The 20,484-nt window shown below is 42.1% G+C and overlaps 1 protein-coding gene across 1 annotated transcript in view; it reads left to right on the top strand.

The window, feature by feature from the left end:
- PHF19 (PHD finger protein 19) overlaps positions 1–19,528 on the top strand; it is a 27,553-nt gene extending 8,025 nt beyond the window's left edge. The window contains exons 5-15 of the mRNA XM_018564655.1: positions 722–822; positions 4,540–4,688; positions 5,943–6,038; positions 10,109–10,177; positions 13,342–13,462; positions 14,919–14,986; positions 16,101–16,274; positions 16,467–16,551; positions 17,657–17,742; positions 17,899–17,994; positions 18,837–19,528. Coding sequence (XP_018420157.1) covers positions 722–822; positions 4,540–4,688; positions 5,943–6,038; positions 10,109–10,177; positions 13,342–13,462; positions 14,919–14,986; positions 16,101–16,274; positions 16,467–16,551; positions 17,657–17,742; positions 17,899–17,994; positions 18,837–19,185 — 1,394 coding nt within the window. The 3' untranslated portion in view covers positions 19,186–19,528. The remainder of the gene's footprint in view (positions 1–721; positions 823–4,539; positions 4,689–5,942; positions 6,039–10,108; positions 10,178–13,341; positions 13,463–14,918; positions 14,987–16,100; positions 16,275–16,466; positions 16,552–17,656; positions 17,743–17,898; positions 17,995–18,836) is intronic.
- The last annotated feature ends 956 nt before the right edge of the window (positions 19,529–20,484 follow it).

Below are 20,484 nucleotides of genomic sequence, written 5' to 3'. Positions count from 1 at the left end.
AGAGATACAATGGCGAATCTCAGAAGTGTGTGGGATTTGCTTTGGTTTTTCACAAATCTTGAGTGCACCAGATTGTATGCAAGAATTGTACCTGACTGTATGTGTCCAGCCAGCTGGGTTTGGGCCAGTCTCCCTCCAGTGGTGGCCAGCAGCATTGCAGACTGAGATAGTTGTTTTACAGCCCTGTTTACCTTCCCAAAGTTCTCCCCTTGTTTCTCTTCCACCAAACAAGGATCTCTCTCTCTCTTAGTTAGTAAGTCGCCATTGACGTGACACATGTTACAGCTGAACAGGTCGAAACCTGGGCAAAAGGCTAGGTTCCCATAATGCAGATCAGGGTTTAATGCTTAGCCCCAGCTATGCTGTCAGCCAGTATATTGTGAGGCTAGGTACATACACCTAATTCTTTTAGTTTACAGTTTGCACATTAGCCACTTTTCATATTAGCCAGAAGGTAAAATCAGAGCAGTTCCAATTAACAAGTAAAATAGGCTACGGCTGTATTGTTTTTAGCAGCTCCTCTAGTTATAGATTTTATGTGTTTTAGAAGAGCTCCAGTCTAATGAGATGGTAGCAAAATGGTGGAACTGCTGAAATTATGGAACAAGAAGGCAGAGCCTAAACACACAGGTGTTTTTCTCTGTGATGGGGTTCATTGGAGGTCTGGTAATTATAGTAGTGGTTTGTGGGAGTTGTAGTAAATATTCTTGATGTTTTTCAGGGTACCACCAGAAGTGCCACATACCCGCTGTGGAAAATGGTGAGCAGGGTGCTCTAGAGCCTTGGTTCTGTAGGCGCTGCATCTTCGTGTTGGCAGTCCGGGTAAGAAGATAGTTAGTAAGAAGTGTTATTTTAATTGTATACAAATAGAAGAAAAATAATTGCTGGTCTAACTACAAACCACTTTAGTTGCCAGTAAACCTTTTGCATCCTGGTTGGTATAAAGCAACAATGAATGACTCTTTCGGGTAACATTACCAAAGTAAATTTATGTTCCCCGGGTAGACCTCCCCCGGGTAGATCTTTTTTTTTTTTTAAGCACCCAGAACTCAACTCTGGGTTGAGTTCCAAGTTTTCTGCTACAATACATTTAAAGGACAGCTAAAGTACCACTCGGGAGTTTCCTAAGCATAAGAGTACATAGCAACCAGTGTCCTGTGTACCCTTGTGCAGTCTCTGTGCAGATTTATCTCTGTCCACGATGGTAGTAATACAATACTGGCTGTATGTGTACTAATGTACTAAGCTGGGTGTGGGAGCCATGCTAATTCCAGGGTGGTAGTGTAGTTGGGTGCATTTACAGCCCCTGATTCGTTATGAGGACAACTCGTGATGGTTCAGGGGCAGTAAATCATTAGAGGTTGCATTCGCATACACGTGACCAGGAGGATTGTACTGTGCCATTTACTGCCTTGTACTGTGCAGTGGGTGCTGTGCTCAGGGCCGGCCTTAGGGGTGTGCGAGCAGTGCGGCCGCACAGGGCGCCATGGCAACAAGGGTGCCGTGCGGCCGACACAGCTCGTCCTGGGGGCGGCTTCTCTCGCCCTCACCGCTGGCCATCCGATATGACAGCGCTCCCTCGTCTGCCCCCCCCCTTGGTCAATTTTGGGCATGGTAATTTTTTGCGATTTTGCGGGTGCGCGCAATTTTAAAGCATGACATGGTTGATGTCTATTTACCCGACGTGACCCCGTCTTTTTATATTTTACCAAAAATATGGGTGATAAATGGGTGTGGTTACTGGGGGGTGTGGCCACTAAAGGGTGTGGCCACTGAGGGGTGTGGTCACTGAGGGGCGCTGTAAAGCTTTCTCGCACAGGGCGCCTAAAGGCCTAAGGCCGGCCCTGGCTGTGCTCTGCTCAGGCTAATAAACCACAGACAGGTTATCTTGAAGGCAAAAGGAGTAATGTGGAAGCTTAAGATGAGCTTAAAAAGGCTGATGTGTCACTTAGTAGTTTTCCTCTATGGGATTATTAGAGGTCACCTGATTGTTGTAAAAACAGTTCTTAGAAGAAGAACTCCAGGCAAAATTGTTATTAACCCTTGCAGTGGGGCTACCCCTGCACTGCAAGGGTTAACTGCTCGCTTTGGTCTAGGCAGGGGAAAAAAAAAGTTCTACTGACCTTAACGTCTGAGCCGGCTTGCTCTTAGACTGGTCCTTCCAGCCTCGCTCCCTCTCTTTTTTAAAGCTTTGCCTCATAATCCATTAATACGATATATGTTTCCATGAACCAGCTTGTATTTTGTGTCTAGTGGCCCTTTAAAGCTGAATCGCCTTTGCTGAGATTGGCCCAGCCCCCAAGGAACCTCATCGGCTAGCTCTGCCTGTGGTTGGAAGCGTCTGGCAGCTACACACACAGGAATCTAGTGCTCTCTTATTTAGCTAGATATTACTGTGTGGATTATGGATGTTCTGCTGACTGCCAAACACAAATATGTACAGCTTTATGATGAAGCGCCATGTTTAGAAGAATGGTTAGAGAAAGAAAGTTTGGTGCGAGCAAGGTCGCAGAGAACCGTGTGCTTGGGTGTACACTGTGCCTGTTTATGGTGGCCCCACAGTATTAAGTCCTCTCTGAAAATAATAAACTTGGGAAGCCTATAAAAGCTCTATACACAATTGGCTTGCTAGTAGCAAATTCACTAATGCCAGCCACAGACCCAAGTTTTACAGGTTGTGCAGCAGTCCTTGGGCCCATATGTATAGACGGCCTGCACATTATATTCCAGAAGTTCTCTTAGATTGTGCTCTGTACCATACAAAGCAGAATTTCTAACCTCTTATTTCTTTACCTTCTTGTATCTGCTGTCTCCACCTTCCTCCTCTGCACTTCATTCATATAAACATGTAAGGTTAGGCAAGGTGAGCATACATGTTTATGCGACAGCCCATAGACATCGCATCAGATTAGCCTCACATGTTTATGTCTACTTCAGGACTTGTTCCTTCAAAATGGTTGCAATAACTTGTGCTTTGCAAATTTTTAATTTGGTGCTTTTTTTTTTCCTCAAAGGGCCCTATTTTATTTTGGGTAAAGTCCTTCGCTCTCTTTTTTTTTTTTTCTTTCCCTCCCAGAGCAGTAACTCGGTGTGAACTGATCCTATTGGAAATTATGTATATTCTGATGTCTGCATCACAAGCTAGAAAAAATGTGTGGCGGCATGACTAATGAGAACAAGCACTTTAGAGTACATGTAATCCCTAAATGAATGGTTTGTGAGCCCTTCACACATTGTGAGCCACGGCTTCTTCCTGCAGAGATCAGTGAAGGTCAGTCATTCCTCACTGCAGGGATTCCCCCTCCCCTCTCCATTCCTCCAGCACTCTTTGGAGGGACAGACTGGAGGGGGTGGGGACAGCTGGCTCTGGCTGTAGAGAGGCTAAGCCAGCTTCCAGTCAGGCAGCGGGGTGGATCTTGACAAAATTGTCAGGATCTTTCCCGGCTGCAGCGCCACTCTGCACTGTCGGCACATAACGGGCAGTAGCCTACTATATACTGACTTGGGACACAGGATTACATTAGTAAATGTAAATCTGCTTTATGAGAACCGGTGGTTTGCCCATGCAAAGGTTTACTTCAATGGCCGACCCAATATGTGATTATACTAGATAAAGCTGCAGCTAACGATTAGTTAGCCGATTATTAAGTTCGATTAATCGGATGAAAAATAAAATAAGACATTTTTAAAAATGGCTCCAGTCATGGGACTACTAGTTTGTATTGAGATTGTAGTCCATCACAGGAGCAAGCTTGGAGCAGTGGAAGTGAAAAAGAAAAAAAAAAGGTGTGTGTGCAATATAGTGAAATGGAAAGTGTAAAATTATACAGCAATCAATGCAGAATGGCATCGGCTATAGAGGACTACAAATCCCAGCAATAGTACATTATACAGCACAATGCAGAATACCACCAGCTATAGAGGACTACAAATCCCAGCAATAGTACATTATACAGCGCAATGCAGAATGGCACCAGCTATAGAGGAATACAACAAATCCCAGCAATAGTACATTATAGCTGGCGGTATTCTGCAGTGTGCTGTATAATGTACTATTGCTGGGTTTTGTAGTCCTCTATAGCTAGTGGTATTTGACATTGCACCACTGTATAATGTATTATTGCTGGGATTTGTTGTACTCCTCTATAGCTGGTGGCATTCCGCATTGCGCTGGATAATGTATTATGGCTGGGATTTGTAGTCCTCTATACAGCGCAATGCAGAATACCACCAGCTATAGAGGAATACAACAAATCCCAGCAATACATTATACATACAGTGGTGGCAGCAGTAGAGGGGCTAACACTAAGTTTGGCATTGGCAGTAGATTCCTCACAGAAATAAAGATAAAGTATTACAGGGGTGGGTAAACTTGCCACTCTAGCTGTTGTGGAACTACAAGTCCCATGAGGCATTGCAAGACTGACAGTCACAGTTGCAGAGGCATGATGGGATATGTATTTTCACCACAGCTGGCGTGCCAAGGTTGACTACCGCTGGTGTATTGCATATAGCACTAATGCTGCTCTTTCTCTGCAGAAAGGAGGCGCTCTGAAGAAAGGCCCCATCGCCAAGGCACTGCAAGCAGTGAAGATGTTGCTCACATACAATCCGGAGGAGCTGGATTGGGACTCTCCACACAGAACCAATCAGCAGCAGTGCTACTGTTACTGCGGAGGGCCCGGAGAGTAAGGCACACATTCTGCTATATACCTGCATGATGGTGCAGCTTCAGTTGATGTCTTACATTTATTGGGGCAGCAAAATCAGGGGGGGGGGAGTTTCCAAACGGTTTAAAAAAAAAAGTCTACTGTGCAAACCATGCAATAATATACTATTGTCACTTTAAATCCCCGATATGTCACTGTGTTAGCTGCCATTTTGGGCTAAAGGGACATTAAAGTTGCAGTTTGTATTATTTTGGTGTGGGCATACAGAACAGGAAGTCGGCTGGATTTTACAGAAGGTCTACAGCTGTCATTTGTGGGTGTATGTGACCGCTCTTCATTGTGTAGGAGACGTTGGAGTTATGGGGGAATATGTTTACTTTTCAGTGTCTTAGCTCAGTTGAGTTTTTGCACCAGAATCCCCAACCCTGAAATTGTCACTGACGCGCTTAACCTAACACTAACCCTACATCTTGGGTGATATTTATAGCAGCTATCATACCAGATGTCATGTGATGGAATCTTTTTAGTGTCCGTATGTGTGATATAATAGTTCTATACTCTTCTATATAGAGCAAGTTTGTGTTTAATGAGCTGCCAGCGTTTAATATAAATCTTTTTATTTCCTGCGCGGTGTCTGAGTGTTTTGTGATCTTTTCCACTTCGTGTTCTAGTGAATTATTTCCTCTGTTATTACATATGGTGCTACTTTGTACAGTATACACGGGGGAATATTCCAAACATTACACTGTTATTCTTCCAACTTGTCAGACAAGACGAGAATAAGAGCTGATCTCTTCAGGGGTAGGTAGGAAGGTTTAATGAAGTAAATGACACTATTCCATCCCTTGCCAATCCAGAGAACTGATGTCTTTAGCGAGCTTACCAACAAACTGGTTTCCGCTTGTAAAACTTTTATATTAAAACTCAGTTGTGATAAATACTGCACTAACCTCAAGACCTCATGTTTTAGATGTTGAACAGAAGGGCAAACAGACATTATTGCTGTAAAAAGGTAATCCCTTTTTCCCTTCTGTGTCCCTCCAAAATTGACTGACTGCTGGAAGATGAATGAACCATGTTACTGTACCAGTGGTGGGGGGTGTGAAGTGTAAACTCCCTCTAAATTAAAAATATTATTTATTATTATTAATTTTATATAGCGCCAACAGTTTCCGCAACACAAGTCTTTCATAAAACCTGTTTGTAGAGGATAAGGGAGCTTCTGTTCATTTCTGTAAACTAATTGATATATTTTCTTGTTTCTTTTAATAGGTGGTACCTAAAGATGATCCACTGTTATCGGTGTCGGCAATGGTTCCATGAAGCGTGTATCCAGTGTCTGAGTGAGCCCATGCTGTTTGGTGACAGGTAGAGCTGCAGTTCTGAGTTATTGTAATGAAGCCCCCCCTACATGGTGTGGGAAAAGCTTTGGGTATTTATGTGGTCTCCTGACTGTTGACACTTTGCACAGAGCTGTTAACAGGCAGTAAATGCTTCGCTGCTGACAGCTTATTACCTTTGTAAATTGTACTGAAGGGGGCTGTTACAGCAGCTTGTTTTTATTCCACCATGTCATACAGACATGGCGTCAGGAATGTGAGCTGTGTAGTAAAACAGAGGGCCTTTCTTCACCAAGTAGCCAGCAAACATTTAACATGTTTGCACAGGAATTTCTGTTGGGACGATCCTTATCAGAGCTGCACATGTTAAAAGGGAGCTGTACCTAAATGTTTGTTGGAATGGATGAATAAAAACTAACACATACCTCTCCTGGAATAAATTCTGCTTTCTGCTCACTGCAGTGCTGGTCACACATGTGAATGTCCAGGCACTTAGAAATGTGATCTCTGTTGAGGCAACATCAGAGTTTAGGCTTGCTGATCCTACAATTCAGTAGAGATTGTGACCAAATGCTTAATGCTCACATGTGGGTCCATTGCTGGAGAAAGTCTGAAGCAGCATTTTCTCCAGGAAAGGTAGGTCATCACATTCCTGCATTAATGAAGGCCAGCCAGACTGGTATTACGGCTTAGAATATACTAACATTGGCATAGGGGGGTCTGTTGCTTTGTATCATTGGTTGTTACAAGGGAGAGTCAACAAAAAATGATATAGATGGATAGCTATTACACAGTGTGCATGTATGTTTTTGCCCTTGTCTGTATCATATTCCCTTCTGATAATCTTGTGATATTAGAGCATGTGCATCCATCTTTACAAATGCCTTTTCTATAAAGTTATTGAATGATAATGTGTAATTTGTGTAGGGGTTCCTTTTATAGGACCAGTACATCCAAAATACAGGTTGGTTTACAGAAAAGAGCTTTAGAAACGGAGTGAGTGATGATGCTTTTCATCCCAAGCATGTTTACATTCACTTCGGAGTATATTTATAAAGCAGTGACTGTGACGTTCACTGGAGGTGAATCATTACTCATAATGTAAAACACCTACATCATGAAGATTTATGTCTAGTGAATGTCACAATTGCTGCTTTACAAATCTATACCCATTGATTATTACGCACTTCCTCTAGACTGTTCCAAGCTAAGTATGTAACTTCCAGAAAAACTGACTGCAAAAAGTTCAGGAAATATTGGATTTGCAATTGGAAGGGAGAGGAGAGAATACTTTCTGTGCAGAGCTGACTTTCTGTCGGGCAAATTGAACTGTATTGTAGCTCTCTTTATGTGATGATAGAGCCAGAAGGGTTCATTACAGAAGGGTTCATTACTGCATCTGTACACTTATTTGCTGTAATTGGGACATGACAAAGGCAAATCTTGGCAGTAGTTGAGACTTCTATTTTATCTTCAGCTACATTACTGAACCACAGGGACCAATCTAAGTATTAGCAGTGACTCCGTGCACACAGTAGTCATCTTGCTTCCTTTGCTTAGGAGAGAAGGATCAGTTTTTACTTGTACAGAGATGTCCCATTTTCTACACACAGAAGGATCAACGTTTGCTTCCACAGAGATTTTCCTAAAAGTTGTAAAGTCTGTGCATGTGGCCAGCAGCCCTTCTGACTGATGCAAGTGGTTTTTTTGCACGCTAGACAAATCTTGTACAGTCTGATCTTTGCATGACTGCTGTAAGCACTAACTGATGTTGGTGTCTCATCATTGTATGACACCTGTGACCTGCTGCCTAATACTTGCTGGCACTAATGATGTGCATTAGCCCATGGCAGCCAATTAAAATACTATCTTCGCTGACCTGCTCACAGATAGTAGGAAGCTGATTGGTTGCCGTAAATTGGACATGATGACATGATGTTAAAAAAACAAAAAAGTTGTAGGAAACAAACTAAAAACACGAAAGTTGCAAAAAAGACCTGATCCCAGGAGGGACGGGTACTGCGTGTAATTGCACTCAGCAGCCTGTTTGCACAGCCGTGCAGGTCCCGGGTTCCTGCACTTGGACGCCCATTGTCCAGCCTTAAGGCTGGATTCACACCAGATATGTTGGAGCTGTGCTGGCTGCTTTTTCCAGAGCAGCCCCAGTGCTAGACAAGGCAATCGGCCTTCTTTCAAATGGTCTTGGTTCATACTATCATGTTGTGGGTTTTTCTTTAGTGCAGCAGGGTGCAATGCGGTACAACCGCATCGCAGTGAGCTGTGCCCATAGAACTTGTGCACTGTGCCCGACAACACACACCAGCAGCCATGCTGGTGTGAATCGGCCCTGATTCTGAAAAGATTCTGCAGTTTCATGCTGAGCGTCCATGCTGAGATTGGGAGCTGAGACTTTTGGTTTCATAATAACTGGCTGATATCACAGGAAATGTCCAACTGTTACCTTTTTTTATTTGTCTGAATATTCCTACCTGAAATAATTCAGATTGCAGCAGGTAAGTAATTTTGTTGTGGATTTTATGTTGAATGTCCAGGCTGCTGTCCAGTGATTGTTGGCAGTTTTGGGCAGAGAGTTTCTGGGCTCAGCATACAGTCACTTTGAAGCAATGTTTCATGGAATGAGTTCAGTGTGGTTTCCTCAGCTCAATGGCATTCTGTACATTCTTCCACATTCCTGAGAGACCCGGCAGAGGGCCTTTTACAGCAAATGAGACTTTCCCGCCTTTCCAGTGAGCTGCAAATTCCCCACATTAACCCGTTCAGATCAGAAAACATGATGGCCGCCCTCTGGCCCAATGTGGAAGGCCAGTACCCACTGGCCAATTACAGATCTGAACAGACTCTGTGAGGGGCCACCTAGATCCCCATAAAACAGTAAATGTGAAAACATATTTTGCTTATTGTAATTTTACCACAGCCTGTGAGTTGGATTCTAACCGCCTCTGTTAAGGCAGTAAATCTCTTTAATCCTTTCTTTTTCCATATGTTTGTGAGGGACAACAGAGAGGGGCAGGGCAGTGACATGACTTGCCCATAGTAACAATTGTGGATATAGATCTGGTCACAAGTATGTCTGTGTGTCTGCAAAACTACATGGGCTACATGTCCCGTCACACCTTTTGGTGTTCTCAGACTATGAGTGGGCTTGGTAACATAATTAAAACAGCAACTTTTAAATAATGACAGTGGTAATCATTTACACAGCCTGCACTTGGTCTCATTTTGATTCTGCTCTGAGCCTGTGGTGAAAAGCTTGTCAGCAAGAGTGCAGACCACTTGAATGCCTTTCTCTCACTTTTATAACACTTTTTATAGGGCAAACTGAATTAAAAGTCAGCATTTAATGACACTTGAGCAAATGAACACCAATGACAAATTGCAGGCAGGTCAAGATTCATCACGGGTACGTTTATGGCTAATAGCCAGCCTGTTTCAGGGTAATTGGTGCCCCCATCTGTTTGAAACATTTGTTCCTAAAGCATTCTAAACCTGTTTTTTGTATTTAAAAAAAAAATTAGCATCAGTGACGGGATGTTTTTTTTTTTAATGGTCCAAATCTGTTGTGTTACCGGTTACCTATACAAATGGACTTCCTTTTTATTAAAAACGGGTTTTGAGTATTTTACCTTGTTTTGGAAATGGAAGTTCCAACAAAGTTTCAAAACTGCCTGTTGACTATTGACTTTTAATTGTGTTTAATTTCTCTTATATGTGGAGCAAGCTACTTGGTTCCTTTCCATTACCTGCTGCACATAATTTATATTTTAATGGCTGCTTCTTTCTAGTACGGGCAGGCTGTTTCCTGTTGTACCAACAAGTCATTTTTAAATCTGCCTTTTAGATGACAGCCTACATGTCACAGAGCACCACAGAAACTTTAAACACAAAAAAACTTTATGTAATGATCTTGTTTTATTGATTTTTTACATATACACTGATGTTGCACTTTAAAGCACCTCATTACCTCCACTGTAGATTTTCATGTTCTCAACATCTACAGAGCCCATCTGCCATAGTGCTTCTGCCGGTTACTGGTTCTTTTTGAGCTTTACGTGTTGTATTTTTTTTTTTTTTTACAAGGTTTTTTATATTTTTTTGTTCCGTTTGCAATCAAGGCATGGAATTTATAAAGCGCCTTCCTCTGAGATGGTAAGAGTCCTGTGACCTAAACCTGCATGTCATGTAAAGTGTTGTTTATTTATTTTAGTGGATTATAATTTTATGCTGAAAACAACATGTCACTTTTTACTCCTATTATTAACTAAGCCAAAGTGTGTGTGAGTGTATAGATATAGAGATCTATCTATAGATAGATATAGAGATATATCTATATAGATATATCTATATAGATATATCTGTACAGATATATCTATATAGATGTATAGATCTATAGATGGATAGATATTATATTATCCCCTAAAAAGAGATATTTTAGTCCCACAGCAAATCCTGAAAAAGGTGGAACTAAACAATCACTGATGAGGCACTCTTCTTACACTATTTCAGAAATGCTATTTTATTTTACGTACAAATCTGCTTAGTCTGAAATTTTAAACAACAAAACTGGCAAATTTTATTTTTTTTTCTACTGCTCTTCACTCCGTAGTACAAAATATGTTTGAGAACGATCTATTACATTGGGATCTGGTTTCACATGAAAACAAATCAATTTTACTTACTTTTATGGAGGAAGAAGAGAATATAGAAGTGAGGTTCTGTACCAGCAGTCTTGTCACACTTCTTTGATGTCAGTAATATAACATTAATTGTGAAGTGGCTTGTTTCCGCCTCCCAACATGCACCAGTAATTTGCTCTGAGAAGTGGTGTAAGCACAGATTGGTCTGCCCCCGGGGGCTCCGCAGAGTAACTTGCTGCCAATTCAGTGTGTGTAAAGTGTCTCTTAATTATATGATGTGTGACAGGGTGGCGGGTCCATGGAGTCCTGGGAGGAAAGTGATTATTGTTAAAACACTAAATCCTCCGCTCACTTGTGGACCAATGCTCCATGCTTACACTGTGATACAAATGCATGGCCATAAATTCTGAGAATAAAATGCATATTATTTAAAAAAATTAAAAATGATATATATATGTATGTGTGCTTTCATACCTGCAGTCTTTTGCAGAGTATTGTATTTTATAACATTGTGGCTGCAGCTGGTTTAGTCCCAAAGAAAAGTCAGTTTGTGGTTACTGTGTAAAACCGGTTGTTAGTAGGAATCTGGCTGGTGTTCTGCTCTCCTCTTTTATATAGCATGTATACAGTGTATGAAAGTTCTAAATATGGCACTAGAAGCCCCAGTATACACACTATCTTCCGCTAAAACAGAAGGGCTTGTTTACTATGAACACAAGTCTCAATAATGACCAAATTAAGATTTTTGGAACTCCAATAGACACCTATTGGAAGACTGAACACTGGCAAACAAACTGCAGGACAGCCCAGAAAAAACCCTCCCAGCAAGCCACAGCTTTGTAGCAAAGCGTTCTCGAGAGCATGATTGTAAACACAATAATACTGGGGTGAGACCTATGTCCCTCAATGGACTCCAAGAAAAGGATTTTTTGGGGAGTACAAAATTCATATTTCCTTTTTTGTCCATTGAAGTACACCGAAAGCCTTAAACCTTTGGAACCTTTAAAAACTGCCCAACTGAGGGGTGGGCAATACCGCAAACGCTCGCTAATAAGCCCAAGAGAAACCGAAAATGGTAGAATGGCCTGCAGCTTGAAGAGTCGTCTGAAGGACCAAACACCTGAAGCTGGCATTAGATTTGGCTGCAGCAATCGCCATGGTGGAACTTGGAGAATGTGTGAACAGAAGAGAAGGTGGCAACCTTGCACATCTGAGAAATAGATGTGTGAGGCCAAAAAGCCCAAGCAACATTCACAGACCTACTAGAGTGGACCTTGACAGGAAAAGGGTGGAACCGGAACCTTGAGATCATGAACTTAGATGATTGTCTGTCTGAGATGCCTAGAAATGGTAGAACGATATGCCAGTCCACTCTTGCCGGGTCCATCTGGGCTTACAAAAAGGGAATCTGTCTGCCGGAAAGAAAGTGGCTGAGAGGTAAACTCTCAAAGCCCATTCTAAATCCAGACAATGGAGGGAAATTTCCTTTTGGTAAACTGGAGCTATACAGAGGGACGAAAGAACAATGTCCTGGTTGAGGTAAAAGGCAGAAACTACCTTAGGCGGGAAGGAAGTTCTGGGCCTCAACACCACTGTACAAAACTAGAAAGGGTTCCTTGCAGGATAAGGCCACAAGTTCAGACACTCGCGTGCTGATGGTAACAAGAAACACCACCTTGTGGGTGCGGGTAGAGATAAATGTCTCCTAATGGGTTCATTTTCTGAAGCACATAGAACCATATCCCATAGAGTCACAGTGGAATGCATGGGGCGGGGAGCTACATTGTACAAAGGTCTTAATCAAAAAGTGGGAGGCAACAGTCCCTAAAAAAATAGAAAGGGCAGAAACCTGAATCTTGATAGTGCTAAGAGCCAAACACTGGTCCATACCCGTGCCAATTGTTCCTTCAATGGGATGTTGTAATGTTATCCTGCAATGGGGATGCCACAAGATGCCGAACTGGTAGTGCAGAGACCCCACAGCTAAGCAGAGGAATTGGTAATGTGCTGGAAAGATGGAGACACGCATTTTGATGTACATTGAAGCCAGAAAGCCTCCCTGGTGAGTTCACACGCTGTATTTCAAAAGCCAGGCTGAGGATAACCATGCTGGAAAGCTGCAATCAAAAAGATAAATTTCAGCAGCAGGGTACAGAAGAGTTTTGATTAAAGAAAAAAGGATGCCAGCAAAAAAAAATCAGTAAGTATTAATACAGCAGAGCTGCAAAATGGAAATCCATTCTCCTAGGATACTAGCAAAAACTGAGGCATGCTGGTAGTGATAGGGGTTAGCTGATACTGGCCTATAGTGTTTTTTTTTTTTTTTTTGCTGGAGTCCAATCCTCCTGTAGGCACCAATATAACGGAAAGGTTTGAATTTCTGTGACCCTCAATGGACAAGAGAGAGAAATGATGATTAACTTGCACAGAATGTATTCCATGCCAATTATTTTAGACACCTATATGTTAATGGGAGAAGTGAAGTATTTTCTAGACTCCTGAAGGTTTAGTGACACAGGTTGAGTATGTTTAGGTTTTATTCTGGTTTGCTTCCAGAGAGTTCTGAGGAGAAAGTCTTCAATTTGTCAGTATAATATATGTGCTGGCTATACATAGTGCAGGGGAGGCAGGATAATATTTCTGGTGCTGATGCCAGGTACTGTGTGCTTTTTACAGGGTGGACATTGTGCATCTTACACTCTATAATCTGGGGGTACTAAGTAAGAAGAAATACTTTGATTTTGAGGAGATTGTGAACTTTGTGAACGAGAACTGGGACCGTCTGCAGCTTGGAAAGGTATGTTTGGTAGCGCAAAATGCATGGGAGTGCCTCGGCAGTTAGGATTCAGCAGCAGGACTGCATTGTTTGGATCAGTAATTGATCACAGGTCTTCAAAATTATTTTGAAACCATAGAAAAATGTTAACAGAGCACTAACAGGCTTGAATATCTGTTTAGGAACCTCCTTGTTTTGGCTTTGGGAAAAAAAATATTTGCTTTATTTTGATTTCTGCAGTAGAAGGAACCGGTCCTTCACCCCTTCCCCTTTCTTTCAATTTCCTTCCCCAGACAAAAAGCAGAATGCTGGAAAATCTGGTGCTGTGAGCATGCTTTGTGTCCATCGTCCTTATTTTACAGTAAATCTGAGTACCCAGAAAAGAGAGTCAGGAGTTCTCATTAAAGGAGAACTATGAGGTGAGTGCTTTTCACTCTATCAGCTTCTTTTAGGGGATCCTAGGTGACATTAGGGGTTTTTTCAAAATTTTCTGTCATTTTTCCTAATTATAGTAAAAAATAAAAGTGGTGATTTAAATACCACCAAAATAAAGCTCTATCTGTCCCCAAAAAATGGTATAAAATTAATTTTCATGACGGAATATACGTCAGTGAAAGTACCGCAGCGCTGAATACTGAAAAATGGCCTGGCCAGGAAGGGGGTCTAAACACCTGGTCTTGAAGTAGTTAAAGAATCTATTCCACTCTGTGACTTGCAGGTCTTCTTGTCAGATAAACCTAGGCTGCCCCCTTGTGTTCATATGCCAAACTACAACACCTCTTACAACCTAAAGCTGCAGGACATTTTAAAGCAAACCATGAAAAAAATACAGGGCTGTCATTGTTGACTTCTTTCTGAAAATGCTGTTTTTTTTTCGTTGCCAAATTAACACCCAGTGGCTTCAATACTTTGCATCAGTGGTTGGCAATGGCTCTGTTTTCAGGCTCCCTTTTAGAAGATGTGTGCACATGGGTGTTTTTTATCCTGTCATAAAAAGCAGGAATATGTTGAGAAAGATCTGGGTATTTGCCTTTTTCACATGATTTCCATTGAGTCAGCATTCAAGTTTCCTCTGCTCTCAGTTTTTTTAGATATTGTCTCACTGTTTACAGAATATACACAGGAGAGAGGTGGATACAGCTCTCCATCTGCACCTATTTACTTCAATGTGGAAAGACAGACAGCAGGAATAGAGCCTGCAAGTTGGTTTATACTTGAAAATAGAAGATTGCGCTGCTTCCTTTCCCACTATACAAAGAAGAGCATTTAAAACTGCCCAGGGACTGATATAACATGCTTGTGTGCCTGTGACAACCGAAAAACATTTTTATCATTTCTCAAATTACTAGGAAAATAGCATAATTGTATTTCAGCTGACACACCTAGTTCATCTATTTGGTGATAACCTTGTGATCCCAGTTTGGTGCACCTCCTTCTGCTTTTTATTCACCTGACCTGTCAATCTTTGTATTTCCAGCTCGCTGTCACTCCACCTGAAGACCGAGGACAACACCTCCTGGAGGCATTAAACAGTTATAAAAGCCGGTGAGACATCAGTATAAAGTTCCCTATCAAAGGCTCAGCTAGATGGGCTATTTTCATCTCTTGCCAATAAGAAATCAAACTACTTGTTTGCAGTCACTTAACTAACTTGGAGCTCCACAGAAGATTTGTAGTAGCTTCGTCCTGCTCCTAAAATTGCCAGTGATTAACTTGCTGGGTGTAGCATATTATCGCTGTTTGCTCCCTATGGCATGAGCTACATGTGAAAGTATTAAGGTGCCCATACACTGTACGAGTATCGTACGAGAACCGCGGGAAATCCCGCGATCGTACGATAATCGCAAAGTGTATGGAAGGTGTGCGACCGTTTCTACTGTACGGTCGCACGTCTTCCGTCGAACAAGCAGGCTGGAAAACCCGCCGGGAATCGTACGATTCTCGGTGAGTTAGTGGCCTGCTTGTTCGACAACTGCCGAATGGGCCGGCGCACACTGCCCGATCTGCATTGCAGTCATCGGAAGCCCGCCCCTCAGGGGGGCTGGCTTGCGATGATCGCAAGTACGATCTGCCTGTCCAAGATGGGCAGATCGTACATTTTGTAAATTACTTCACAACCCTCGCAAGACTAAAGTCTTGCGAGAGTTGTAAAGTGTATGGCCACCTTTTATGTAGTACCAATCAGTCTCATGTGATTGCACAATGCTCCATTCATGTGAGATTGAGCTCTACAAGCTGCTGCTGCTGCTGCTACTACATGCTACTTGTTTCCACAGGGTTGTTAGCTGTTCTTATTCCTTCTTGGAGACCATTTGCATTTTTAGAAATTCTTAATTTTAAAAATTCAAACAAATTGGCAAGAAAGCAAAAAAAAAAGCTTGAAGACAGTAACAATTACAATGCATTTCCTTGTGTAATCACTGTGGGGAGCCATGCTTCACATCTAGATATGAAGGTGACCTGTTTGAGGAGTTTGTCAGGTCACGGTTTCCTTCTGTTGTTCTTGAAATCCTCATATAATGCAGTTCGGTTTTTTCTTTAAGGATGGGCAAGGTTTTGATGGATAGATGCTTCAGCTAGTCTGGAGAGGTGGGGTTCCTCATTCTGTTGAGTGTTAAATAGCCTTTTGTAGCTTCTTCTTCTCAAACATATGTTTCAGGTTTCTTTGTGGCAAAGAGATTAAGAGAAAAAAGTGCATCTTCAGACTGAGGATCAGAGTGCCGCCCAGCCCGCCTGGAAAACTCCTGCCAGACAAACTTCTGGGCCAGGCTGAGGGCAGATCTGCAGGTGATGGTAAAAAGAAGGGACGGAGCAAGTATACCCTCAAAAACAGGTATTATTGCTTGTTCTAGTAACATCTTCTTCACCAATATAATAATCCTGTCTATTGATACCCTTATATGAAAGAGCACTTTATAACAGATGAATAGAATTTCTGTAATGTCATGTGACCCCATGCAGATAGTGCTTGTAGTTATTGTACAAGTTATGCACAAACACTGAGTGTGTCTTGTTCTTATTACAGCCTGCTGCCTCGTGACTGCCAGCAACAGAAGAGAGGAATACGCCAGAAGCAGCCACAGTTCCTCCTCGAAGACGCCATCCCCAGTGTTAGTACTTTCCTGCATGAACCGAACATAGAGCTAGGCTTTTGCATTTGGGATCTCTGTGGGGAAAGTGCTAATAAATCTGAAACAACATTAAACACTGACCCCATCCCACAGTGCATTGCCAGGTCCCTGATGCATCTGCATTGCATTGTTGGACACAGGAGGTGAAGCATGCCTTAACCAGTTGACATCCGCGGTGTTAAACCCCCTTCCCATCCAGGCCATTTTTCAGTATTCAGCACTGCGGTACTTTGACTGACATTTATTCCGTCATGCAGCGCTGTATGAAATGAATTTTATACCCTTTTTTGGGGACACATAGAGCTTTCTTTTGGTGGTATTTATTCACCACTGGGGTTTTTGTTGTTGTTATATATTAAGGAAAAATTACAGATTTTTTTTAAAAAAAAACAGTTTCCCTTAAAACAGCGGTTTAAACTTACCTGTGTCTTCCCCGCGCGCTTCCGTCCCAGAAAACGAAACTGCTCCGGCGGCTGCAAAACATCTTGGGGCGGGCGCATGCGCAGTTCGGATTCTCGGCCGGGAGACGAGCAGAGACGCAAGGTAAGTCTATGGACGCGTGCACCCGCATGCAGACACCGCTGGATCGGAAGTGCCTGCAAGCAGAGAGGAGTCAGCGCTGGATCGGAGAGCCGCCGCACCGCTGGAGGGACAGATGAAAACATCAGGAAAGGGAAAGATCAGATTAGGAGATATCATTTACGGTAAGTGCTGACATTAACATTGGGGGGAGGGGAAAAAAATGATCCTTTAATGTCACTTTAACGCTTAACTTTCAGGAAAGTTTCCTATTAGGGTAGACTGGGGGAAAGGATGGACAAATGGACTGGAGCATATGTGCTGCCACATACTGTTTGCTTTGGTATAATGTTTTATTGTACTCCCTTTTCTAATGACAGGTTTACTTTAAACATAACGCTTTACCATACACTAAAATCTTTATCAATGGTAGATTCAAGTGCAGATTCTTCTCCTGCTTCCCTCTGCTTCAATTATCTTTGTTTCTGTGGCTCTTTAATTGGCATACAAAGTGAACACTGCTCTGGATGGCGCACTCAACTCGTCACTTTCCTTTTTATTACAGAGTGATTTCACTTCTGCATGGAGCACCAACCACCACCTAGCCAGCATCTTCGATTTCACATTGGACGAGATTCAGAGCCTGAAAAGGTAGGTCAAATCGGACAATGGTACTGCCGAGTATTGGATCAAAGTCCTGTGCCCTGCATTGATTTTTTGGGTGATAATTGCTAAGGCATGTATACAAATGCGTCTCCAAATCCTAATAACACAGTTTTTTTTTTTCATTATGGTTTTTCCTTTCAGTGCCAGTTCCGGGCAGAACTTTACCTCTGATTTGGACTCGAATGATGCAGCCAGCACATCTGGCTCTGCCTCCACCAGCCTATCATATGAGTCACGGTAAGCGGTGTAGATACTCCTAGTATATGGCTGTAGAAGCCCCTCACAGCTGGTGAAGAGCAGAGTGTATTACTAGCCCAGTTCTAGATTTCATCTACATATTAATGGAGCCATTTATGGAGGAGATTCCGTGACCTTTTTACTGTCTGTTTACCACTTTTCCTGTAAATTCCTTTTGGTTCTGGATTTTCTGTCTGCAGGATTGTGATTTGTACACTATGTACACCAGACATTGTCTATCATATTTGGCATCTCCTATTTTAATTTGTAAATTTATGAGTGAATGGAAGCAATTAGTGATTTCCAAAGGTGGTTTTCTGTAGACCTCTTAATGAGAGAGCCCTACGATTTAGAAAATTGTACAGTGTAGGATATTTCTACAGTGGTGTGTCCTTATCTACTAATCTTCCCTGTGTAGTGTAAAGGAAACTTGTCAGGGCAGAAATATGACTTGTGAAGAGTAGTCAAGTAGGTATAAGCATGATGGTCCGCATCTTTAAAAGCAAAGTGCAGTTGCAGTCCCCATATTTCTGTCCTGACAGGTCACTGTAAGGATGGTAGAGGTAGGTGACTTCTATTGGAGAAATGATTGCTCCTTAAATTATTAGGCCCATTGAAGTTTGGCTGTCTCTAACCAATGAATTGGGGTTGTAACTAAGGGGCATGCATAATGCCTGTTTTGTCTGCATAGCTACAGTTGGATTGTGTACTTCACCATTCAGGAGCCTGTAGAGTAAAGTGGTTGCATGTTTTTGAGATGCAGCGAGTCTTATGACTATTTCTTTTTGTTAAATGCCTCCCTGCCCTTATTTTACATTGATTTTATGTTTCTGTGGTCACAGCGGAAATGTTGGAAGCCGCAAGCGGAAGCTAGCCTCTAAGATGTACACTGCTTTTGAATCCAAGAGGAAGACCCTGGACCATTCAGACAGACAGAACAGCTGTGCCGCTGAGTCTGTGGAGTACACTCGATCTTCTGACTTACAAGACACTGCTGCCGACAGCCATGCTTTTGAGAGCCTCAGTGAGGATGATTCCTCAATGCCTCACCTCAAACATTCCATCACAACTTATTTTGGTGCTGCGGGAAGGTTGGCTTGTGGGGAAAAGTACCAAGTATTGGCACGGAGGATCACCCCTGAAGGCAAAGTCCAGTACTTGGTAGAGTGGGATGGAACCACCCCGTACTGACTTGGATATAAAAGTATATTTTGTAACCAAAGTAAAGGAGCGCACGCCGAAGCAATCCCTTTCGGCCATATTGCCGGTGTACTTACTAGAGGAAACAAGGTGGCCGTATAACTCTTTAGTGACCTTTTTGCTGCAAATATAATTATAGCACTTATACAGGGTACAGATACTGAACAGCCATCATGGCACCGATACTGACATTTTTACTGACATTTCCCTGATATACTGGGACTGTAATCAGAAAAGTAGAAGTGATTTGCTTCTAGTTCTAGAGGTAGTTTTCAAGATTGTAGAACCAAAGATATCATTCTGCAAATATCATCTCCATGATGGAGGCTAAATCAAGAAGAAAGCTGTGGGCAAGACCGCAGCCTAAAACAAAGCAAGAATTACGTATTGGATGTAACTTCCAGCTGTAATGTTATTTCCCACAATCCTATTCTATCAACTCTCAAATCCCTTTACCTCTGCCTGATGGTCATTTGTGAAGCTCCTCCTCGTACTGTCTTTTTGTCTTGGAAGAAACGTTACAAACAGACTTTTTAAGCATATAATGCATTGCTTCAGCAGTTGGGTGTGAATCCCATGTCACAGAGACTTAACGTGCAATACTAAAGGAAAGGCTGGAGGTGCAGGAGATGTGTCGTCACATGCTTGACAACCACAGTTAAAGGAAAGTTTGTCTACAGTGAATTCATAAACTGAAGAAAGCTCTAAATGCGGAGGATCGTTCTCTGATTTGAAGAGGTGTCTGGTTGAATAAAGTCTAGATTTATCTAGGTACCGATGGCACTTAGGAAATGAGGAGGACGAAAGGGATGTGTACACAGTTCACACTTCGTCTGTGTAATGAGTTGAAGCGTCAGAATCTGGGAAATGAAATGTGTGTCCAGCATCAGATTACTATGACTGTAATTAGTATGCAACATTGTTGGTTATTTTACAGCCGCACAGATTTCTGAGACGGGATTATCTTTGATCAATCATTGAAAGAAAGGAGCCAATCACACCCTGTGATATATTTTTTTGTCGTGTAGACAGAGCTCTGCTTGTAGGTGGCACTTTTATCTTATTACAGTTTATGGAATGAATTTGTTCTATATAGATGCAACTCTTTTCTTTTTAAAAGCACTTATTATTGTTACCCTGACTACAATAAGGAGCAAATTTTATATCGTTTATATGAGCTGCTTTTTAGAACTGCACGAAAAACCCGTTAACTTCTGAAATCTAAATATGTAAAGACAAGTGTTGTTTAGCATTAGTTTTTTTTTTTTGGTAGCTAGAAATGCCTTTTTA

Source organism: Nanorana parkeri, unplaced genomic scaffold, assembly GCF_000935625.1.
Source record: "Nanorana parkeri isolate BGI_ZX_2015 unplaced genomic scaffold, ASM93562v1 scaffold770, whole genome shotgun sequence".
In the NCBI taxonomy this organism is placed as follows: Eukaryota; Metazoa; Chordata; class Amphibia; order Anura; family Dicroglossidae; genus Nanorana; species Nanorana parkeri.
The sequence above is the reverse complement of the archived record's forward strand: the minus strand, read 5'-3'. Positions and strand labels throughout refer to the sequence as shown.